The sequence below is a fragment of the Frieseomelitta varia genome, unplaced genomic scaffold (genome assembly GCF_011392965.1).
Source record: "Frieseomelitta varia isolate USP_RPSP 00005682 unplaced genomic scaffold, Fvar_1.2 scaffold_983, whole genome shotgun sequence".
Lineage (NCBI taxonomy): Eukaryota > Metazoa > Arthropoda > Insecta > Hymenoptera > Apidae > Frieseomelitta > Frieseomelitta varia.
The window spans coordinates 83,426-92,176 of record NW_025110793.1 but is presented as its reverse complement, the minus strand read 5'-3'; the positions used below and the strand labels follow the sequence as shown (position 1 = coordinate 92,176).

At 25.7% G+C, this 8,751-nt stretch overlaps 2 protein-coding genes across 9 annotated transcripts; one reads left to right on the top strand and one right to left on the bottom strand.

Moving 5' to 3' along the window:
* The first annotated feature begins 639 nt into the window (after positions 1 to 639).
* On the top strand, positions 640 to 2,755 carry LOC122538313 (mitotic checkpoint protein BUB3). Of its 2 annotated transcripts, none has more exons than XM_043672271.1 (5): positions 640 to 740; positions 1,149 to 1,344; positions 1,716 to 1,785; positions 1,865 to 2,175; positions 2,290 to 2,755. In XM_043672271.1, exons 2-5 carry the CDS (start codon positions 1,150 to 1,152, stop codon positions 2,692 to 2,694), a joined length of 981 nt encoding a protein of 326 aa, XP_043528206.1. In that variant the 5' UTR covers positions 640 to 740; position 1,149; the 3' UTR covers positions 2,695 to 2,755. The 2 variants fall into 2 exon arrangements, with proteins under 2 accessions (XP_043528206.1, XP_043528205.1); XM_043672270.1 differs by lacking the exon at positions 640 to 740 and adding an exon at positions 886 to 1,059.
* An 825-nt stretch (positions 2,756 to 3,580) lies between these two features.
* Positions 3,581 to 8,380, bottom strand: LOC122538312 (mitochondrial coenzyme A transporter SLC25A42). 7 transcript variants are annotated; one of them, XM_043672263.1, is made up of 7 exons: positions 8,277 to 8,380; positions 6,449 to 6,472; positions 6,271 to 6,376; positions 5,644 to 5,972; positions 5,170 to 5,435; positions 4,732 to 4,918; positions 3,581 to 4,493 (listed from the first exon to the last, which is right to left on the bottom strand). In XM_043672263.1, the coding sequence occupies exons 1-7, from the start codon at positions 8,288 to 8,290 to the stop codon at positions 4,337 to 4,339; spliced, it is 1,083 nt and encodes a 360-aa protein (XP_043528198.1). In that variant the 5' UTR covers positions 8,291 to 8,380; the 3' UTR covers positions 3,581 to 4,336. The 7 variants fall into 7 exon arrangements, with proteins under 7 accessions (XP_043528198.1, XP_043528201.1, XP_043528199.1 ...); XM_043672266.1 differs by having other exon boundaries at positions 6,271 to 6,359; positions 8,277 to 8,341; XM_043672264.1 differs by having other exon boundaries at positions 6,271 to 6,359; positions 8,273 to 8,309.
* Between the last annotated feature and the right edge of the window lie 371 nt (positions 8,381 to 8,751).

Here is an 8,751-nt window from a genome sequence, read left to right as displayed (position 1 = left end):
TACTACAGAATTTCTTTACAATTTTGTCAAAAATTTAATGACATATTTTAACATACTTTATTGAAATTTACACGAAATCAAAGTGATATATTCTCATTGAATACTACTCATTCACATTCTCTTTCTGATTGCCTTCATTGTCATCATGCAGAATGACAAATGAAAATTAAATTAATGGGACAGTTCAAGATTTCCTGACGAAAGCATAGTTGTCAAATTTGAAAATTTGACATGGTTACCACATTTTTGTTATTATTCCACAGATCGATTCTGGAATGACTAGCGAAATAGGCTGCACGATCTTTGTTTCAGAGTTTCGCATCATATTTAATTATATTATTCGTAAAAATATCATATTTCAATAAACTTTTTCTAATGTTTTAAATAGATGTTAATAGTGAAATATATTCTATTTTTCATCCCAATTTTCATCAGTCGCTGCTAAATCGTTATATTTCTTCATTGATAAACTATCACTACGTTCAATTCAATATATAATTCTCGAAACTAACAGCTGTTCATATTTTTTAATTTTAATTCTCACTAGTAGTAGCGCTGCTGTGCAAAACCTGTCTAAATCGGTACGATAGGATGTAACACGAAAATGGAAATTCTGGGACAAAAAAATACATTGTATGCTGGGTCTATTCCTATACCTCGTTTATGGTCTGAACAAAAACATGGAGTTTTTAATACTTCCTGAAATTCAAATGTTTAGCCCAAAGTTTTATATAAAATATGTATGTATATTTTAAATATAAAGATTAAATAATATTGTTGCTTTCATGTAATACATTCTCGAGTAGTGTTATAATCGAATAAAATTACATATCTTAATTTGTCTCGTGTGTATTTTTATTTATAATTAAGTTTGGTATTCTTATACATTCCCTTTATGTCACGTATGGAAGTGAATGTCTCCCCTTTTTTGATATGTAAATTTCATTTAAATTGATTTTTGACTAGTAGATTAATAATTAAACAATATAAAAATTTATATTGACGTTGGGAATAAATTTACTGTACATCTACTATTAAAAGCAATAACATAGTTGTTATGTATGTGAATGCAATTCTGTTTGCAGGTTATGTTTTTCATACAGTTTTTGATATATGTGTTTTTATATTATTTATCTTTTTTTTTAAAGAATGGAATCTCGGACAGAGTTTAAAATAAAGTCTCCTCCAACTGACGCTGTTTCGGCAGTGGAGTTTGGACCCAATTCAACACAGTTTCTCCTTGTTTCTTCTTGGGATAGTACAGTGCGGTTGTATGATATTCATGCAAATACTATGAGATTAAAATATAATCATGATTTGCCAGTTTTAGATGTTGCATTTCAGGTAATTGCGAACTCATTAGATGTTCTTTTGTTTTATGAACTTTTATAATTATAATTTTAGATAAGTATATTTATAAGATAGTAGAGTTATAAAATATATGAATATGTTACAATGTTTGAAATAAAAAGATGAAATCAGATAAAATATATTATTTAGAATACAAGTAAACATAAGTTGAAAGTGTTTATATAAGAAAAATGAAAATAGAAATAAGAAAGAAAAACTTTATACATTTTAATATACTATATATCATTTTATATTTATATTTATATATTTTCTTTTTACTTTTCTAATTATTAAAAACTTATTTAATGTATCTAATAAAAACTTTAACTTTTAAGATCTGTACAATAAAAATTTTCTTTTAATAGGATGCCGTTCATGCTTATAGTGGTGGTTTAGGAAACACATTAAAGATGTATGACATCAATAGTAATAGTGGTATTAACATTTTTTCTATTTTTATTTTTATTCGTGTTCATTATAATGTAAAAAAATCATGAGAAAAATTGTCTTATAGAATCAATCATGGGAACACATGATAAACCAATTAGAAAAATTGAATATTGTGCTGCAGTAAATGCAATATTAACTGGTGGATGGGATGCAGCAGTGAAGTTGTGGGATCCTAGAACACCCACTTGTGTAGGTAGTTATTTACAACCTGATGTTGTTCTTGCTTTATCTGTATGTGGAGACAAGTTTGTAGTAGGTACTGCCAAACGCAAAGTTTGTATTTGGGATTTGAGAAATATGGCTGGTATGTTTCAAAGACGAGAAAGCAGTTTGAAATATCAAACGCGTTGTATTAAAGGTTTTCCTAATGAACAGGTAGGTTTGATATTTTAAAAATTAAATAAAGTAAAGGATTATATAGACAATGTTTTGATTTAATTTAACATTAATGTTAAATTTTATTTATTTTTAAATCTTAATAATTTTTAGGGATATGTTCTTAGTAGTATAGAGGGTCGTGTTGCTGTTGAATATTTGGATACAACGCCAGAAGCACAGAAAAAGAAATATGCTTTCAAATGCCATAGAATAAAGGAAAATAATGTGGAACATATATATCCAGTGAATGCTATTAGTTTTCATTCAACTTATAATACATTTGCAACTGGTGGTTCAGATGGTTATGTGAATATTTGGGATGGTTTTAACAAAAAACGTTTATGCCAGTTTCATAGATATAATGCTGGTGTTGCTGCACTTAGTTTTAGCCATGATGGTTCTGTACTTGCTATAGGAGTATCATATTTGAACGAAGCTGAAATCCCACCAGGTGGAAATGATGAAAGAGAAATTTATATAAGATATGTGAATGATCAAGAAACTAAACCAAAATAATATCGTGTTATTGTACAAAGTTTTTTACAGAAAAAATAGATTAAAAAATTTTTTAATTATATCCTGCTTTATTGAAGCAGTACAAACTAAATGATAAAGCCTTTTCATAAAAATTAATAATCATTTGTATATAATAACAGTGTTCTATTTTACATTTTTATATCTTAAATAATTGACTGATAAACAATTTTTACAAATGAGATAATATCTGTTCGGAATTATTAGACTAGTCAATTTTAATAAAATATTTTTTGTAGAGTCTATTTTTTTGAAATAATAATGGACTTATTTAACAGTATTTTGCATATTAAATATTTGTAAATTTTGTTCTATTATGATTATTCTTCATTTATTTTTTTTTATTAATTATTATAAAATTAGAAAAATATGTTTTTTCTTTTTATTTTATTTTTAAATAAGTGTATATTCAACCTTCGCTATCGTGGACGAGATATCTCGCTTTATAATACCTCTCCTACAGTTCCACTTCGTTAGTGGTATTGCAAAACCTAGTTAGCGAAATATCTTGTCCATGGTATCGTAGGATTAATACTACGAATATAATTTATGTAATACGTCTATTAAATATTTGAATAAAAATTATTATATATTGTAGTAATTGATATATTTATATATTACGAAAATATAAAGTAAATACATTTATTTAGAAATAACAAACAATCTAATAATAATCTGCTTAAAGAAAAATATTAAGTTAAAATTAAACAACAATCTTTTATAATATACAATATACTTGAAGTTTAATATATATAGTATTAAAATAAATTGAAATATTATTAATAATAGAATTCCATATAATTATGGAATAATTGTAAATCATATTATAAAAAAAATTAGGTACAAATAATTTTTGTAACAATTTGCTTTTTTATAAATAATTGTGCTATTTATTTATATGTTACATTATATTTATGAAGTTATTGTCAAAACTCAGTTACTATCAAAAGAATGTTAGTATACAATACAAGAAGTGTAGTAGTTAATTAATAATAGAAAACAATTACTGTTTCTTTACTATTAGAGTAACGATTAGAAGTATTATACATATTTGTAATATTTATAATGTGAAGAAATGTAGATGTGTGTTGTGTTACTTCTTAATAAATAAAGTTATTTATATAATTATTGAAAGTGAAAAAAAATATAGATTAAAGAGCAGAAACTTCTTAGAGCAGTTGCACACACAATTTATATTATGCAAAATGTTCACATTGCTAATAAATTAAACGTTAATATTTGCACAATATATGTTTTCACTTTTTTGAGATTTCTGATATATGTCTATATGACATGCAGTAATTGAATAATTTTTATAATACTTTAGTTAACAATATGTACATTAACAATTTGTACTAGCATTTTTTGTTTTCTGAAATATGTTAAATGATGCAATTCTCTTCAATCATAAACTTTTATATGTTCATACAGGATATTTGACAGATTTCTATACAAACTTTGCTACTACATAATTGTTATCAACAATAGAACTATGATAAAGTTTGAGCGCAAGTCTACCACATATCTTTATTTCAAAAATTTTTAGCAGATAAAAATATATTTACTTGTTTTTCTAACATAGATGCTCTATGTTATACATAATTAGCTATTTTTGTTAATCTTTCTAATTGTCTTTTTTTTGTTTCTGATTTTGATAAACTATGAGTTTTCTTAACGCATCGCGGATTGTATCATGTGTTGCGAAACTAATTCCTACCGCAATTGGGCCTTTCACCCAATTCATGCTCAATCCTTTATAAAAAGCCATTATACCTTCTTCTCTGAAAATAATAAAACAAAATGATAAAACAATCTTGTTTGTAGTGCAATCAAATTTTAGCACAAATTCAATTATTTACATGATAATTTTTATTATTTCATATATGTATGGTTTTGTATTTTATAATCTTTATGAAATTATATTAGAATTATGTTAAATTTTATTTAATTAATAATTTAATTAATATTTTATTTAATTTTAAACAAAACAATAAATGAATGGTATGATTACAAACTCACTTGTATATTTTCGTGATAGTTGAGCTAATTGTGTGATAGTGCTGGCTGTTGATTGGGCCATGGATTGCTGAGGTCTGCATTCTTCTCCGGACGATGTCCAACGGGTAACTGCTAGTCTGAGCAACCGCTCCGGCAATGGCGCCGAATATCAATGATGTCGAGAAGCCAGGAATAGTCACCGTGTACACTGTTCATCGACACGTAGCCATCATCGAACATGAAGCACGTACTTGAAAAACACCGCCATCGGACTTGTCTCGACAAGCGTTGCTATTAAAGTAAGTACTGTCCCAACATCGGGAAACAGCCCCGATGTGCCCCACGGGTACCCTGCTTTACGATCATACACGAGCCACTCTCGTTCGTATAAATCACGATTTTTTTTTCTGCGTGTAAGCACCGTCACGGCGTAGAATAAGTCTGAAAGAAATAACTCACCAGCCAATAAGTTCCTGAGTAGATCATAGGTGAAGAAACTGCAACCAGCATAAGGAATGACACCAAGCATCGTTGCATTAAATCCACGGTAATAGGCCAATATTCCTTCTTCCACGTAAATGCGTACAAAAGTTTGTCGCAGAGTTTTATATTCAGTCTTTTGTGTCACAGCCATTCTTGCTCTCATCAAATCTAAAGGGTAAGTTATACCTTGTGATGTTATACCAGCTAATGAACCAGCAAGAAAATTCAGTCCAGGTTTTTCTCTATAAAAATATAAAAGTTTTTTTGTAAATGATTACAATGCCATTGTAAATATATATCTAATAAAATTTAACATAGTAGTAAAATTTGCAAAAGATTTAAAGATTAGATTAAAATATTAATCTAATATAATTTGTTTATGGAGGCATACTTATATGTTTGAAAATATAACATTAAGTACTGTATAATTATAATTTTGCTATGTTTTACTTTTCCAATCCATTTAGTCCCAGAATCCCTTTCCATTGCTCATGAGCTGTGAACTGAACAGCAGAATATGGAACTATTCTGACCATAGTTGCACTGTTCCCACGCCATAAGCTTAATAAACCTTCTGTTTTAAGGGTTTTTATTAAAAATTTAATTGCCGCATTTGCAGAAAATGGTTGATTTGAAATTTGGAAGTTTATTTTCGTGCGATCTAAAGGTGCAATTGTTGTTTTTGCTAATGCTCCTGCAATAGCACCTGATATCAAGCTTGTCCATACTTTTTGTGTATTTGATATGCCATCGCTCTCGACTTTTTTTTCTTGTTTCTTCTGAAATACACAATTTAATGTTGTGTATGATATAGTTGAATATCAGATTTTCCACTGACTGAAATCAGATATGTAATGAAATTCAAATTTATAGAACATAATTGAATTGGAATATAATTAAATATATTTATTTGACTTTAGTTGAAACTTTCAGCACAATATACAAAAATTTTGCATTTTATGATTTTTAATTAGTGTCAATATAACAGAGTAAAAATCTTATATTAAATAATTTTATATCTAATAAAAAACTATGTATAATTTATATTGAAATGCTAAAACCTATTTTATTACTTACTGTATCTACATTTTGTTTTTCCATTGAAAGAGATGATGCACTTTGTAACACTTGCTCTGTTGAGTTTGGCAAGATAGACATTTGTAATCCTTTAATAATTGTTTGACTAAAGTTAATAAAACAAATTTTTTGTACACATTTTTTTATAGTATGAATGATTTTAATTAAATTATCTTACTGTGCAAGAACCTTGTAGAATCTTCTGTAAAAAAAAAAGTGAAGTTCTTATAAAAATTATGTAATTGTATACAAATATTAAGAATAAAGGAATAAATAATATAGTTTATTAATGTAAATAAAAATAATAATGTAAATAATGTAAATAAAAGATCTACTTTTATCATTGTTATTAAAAAAATTCAATTGAATTAATTAATTTTTCTGACACTGTAACTATATTGTAATTATATTTTATTATAATACACTATTATAATTGAATCAACTATTAAAATTAGTCAAATTGATTGTTTAATGACTATTAAAATTGTAGCCAATATTTATAATAATTATGTAATTGCCTTTATTATTAGATTAATTAAGTTTATATTTTAGATAATTTTGTTTTTAAATATGTAATATGTTTTACTTGATTATATGTTTTATAAATAGATTGCATTCTATTTACACAACATTATCTCCTTGTTGAATGTATGAAGACTTGATAAGAGAAAACCTTGGACTAATATCTCATAAACTTTACATAACAGATATATCTCACAAAAATATTCTATAAACAAATTTATTACATCAATATATAACTAATTGTCTTTATAAAAATCATGATTCATTAGTGTATACAAAGTATGTAATAAAAATATTTTGATATTTTTACATTGATTTTCAAATATTTATATTAAAAGTAACATATAAAATGATTAATATTTTTCTTAGTCTCAACAATTAGTAAATTATATGTATACACATAAAAATATCTTTTATAGATAAATAGAAATTTGTAAATTAACAAATTTACAAATTGAGCTTAAATATACATTTTTTATTTAATTACACAATAAATGCACAATAGTTTTTAAATTTTATGAGATATTAATAATTAAATTCTGACGCAGTTAAAAAACACTGTTTTTCTATATTATTTGAATACATATTTATGTATAATTTAATAGAAGAGTGTAATTTGTATTATAAAAGTGTAATTTGTATTTGTATTGTTGTAATTCTTATTTTTTTATTATATATTTCAAGTATATCTTGATATTATTGATAATATATATTCTATTTATTAATTAGATATTATAACTTTAAGCTTTGCATAAAATAATTTTACGTATGAATTGCAAAAATTATTACACAGATATATTAAATCATTATAGCAACTATATTATATTATACTACTATCGTATCTTATCGTATCGATGGTTAATGTCATTTATTCATACTTATAGGCATATATATAAAGAAACTAGTAAACTTACGTAACTTACATATTGTTAGTATATTGTTACTATATTGTTAAATAAACAGTTAATTATAACAATTAATTATAAAAAATAAACATTTTTTAATACAATATATACGTGTATTGATAGATTGTGATGTCATGACTACACGCAAGAATTAATATGACAAAGCCGACATTTAATTGACTGTACAAATAGTACATGTTATTTCCCAAGTTCTACATCTATCTATCTCTACGAATTTGAATTTCTTCGATTCTCAATCGTAATTGATATTATGTTATTTCATAAATGTATAAAATATAAAATAAATATTTTAGAAAAGTAAGAATATAAACAATAAAAGTTCTGTACCTTTGCCAGTTGTGTATAAATAATTGAATATTTTTCGAAAAAAAAAAAAATAATAATGGAAGACGCGAATCAGAGCAATTAACATTCGATTAAAGAAAGTACTTCATATCACACACAGATGTAAAAGTTTAATATGTCGTTACGTCAGATTATACTGCAATGGTTTCATATGCGCAACTGACATCGGACTGTAGAAATATCATAACATAAGTTTATCAAATACATACGTACATGACACATCGCATATGCACTAATCTTATCGAGTTCTTCAGAGACTTAAGAGTCGAACGGTATTTTTATGTGACCTTCCAGTATATTCGGTTATACTTTCTAGATGGCGGTATCAATCAATGTGAACATTTAAATTTTCGTTATTCGTACAACAAAGTATGTAGTTTTTTATTAGTTCCTGTAAAACTGTTAACAAAAGATTAGTAGCATGTACTGCAACTTACAACTCAAAACTATGTTAATTGTTACCAGAACTGTGACCAGTTCTATGTCACTGAAGTATTCAATTAAAAACAGTTGATTCGTAGTTCTGTGTGTGGGTTATAGGTTATAGACCATAGGTTACTAATTGTTATTATAAGTTCTTTATTTTTTTTTTATATAAAATTTTTAAATAAAAGTTTATAAAAAAAAGGATAGATGACACTAGTTCCTTATGACCCAGTTTTTTTTTCTTTTAAGAATACAGCGTAAA

Coding starts and splice junctions, on each gene's coding strand:
- LOC122538312 (XM_043672262.1), bottom strand. CDS start 8,130: ATGTTAATTGCTCTGATTCGCGTCTTCCATTATTATTTTTTTTTTTTT. Junction 5,973..6,270: donor AAAAACAAAATGTAGATACA/GTAAGTAATAAA, acceptor TGTGTATTTCAG/AAGAAACAAGAAAAAAAAGT. Junction 5,436..5,643: donor GGACTAAATGGATTGGAAAA/GTAAAACATAGC, acceptor ATATTTTTATAG/AGAAAAACCTGGACTGAATT.
- LOC122538313 (XM_043672271.1), top strand. CDS start 1,150: ATGGAATCTCGGACAGAGTTTAAAATAAAGTCTCCTCCAACTGACGCT. Junction 1,786..1,864: donor TGACATCAATAGTAATAGTG/GTATTAACATTT, acceptor ATTGTCTTATAG/AATCAATCATGGGAACACAT. Junction 2,176..2,289: donor AAGGTTTTCCTAATGAACAG/GTAGGTTTGATA, acceptor AATAATTTTTAG/GGATATGTTCTTAGTAGTAT.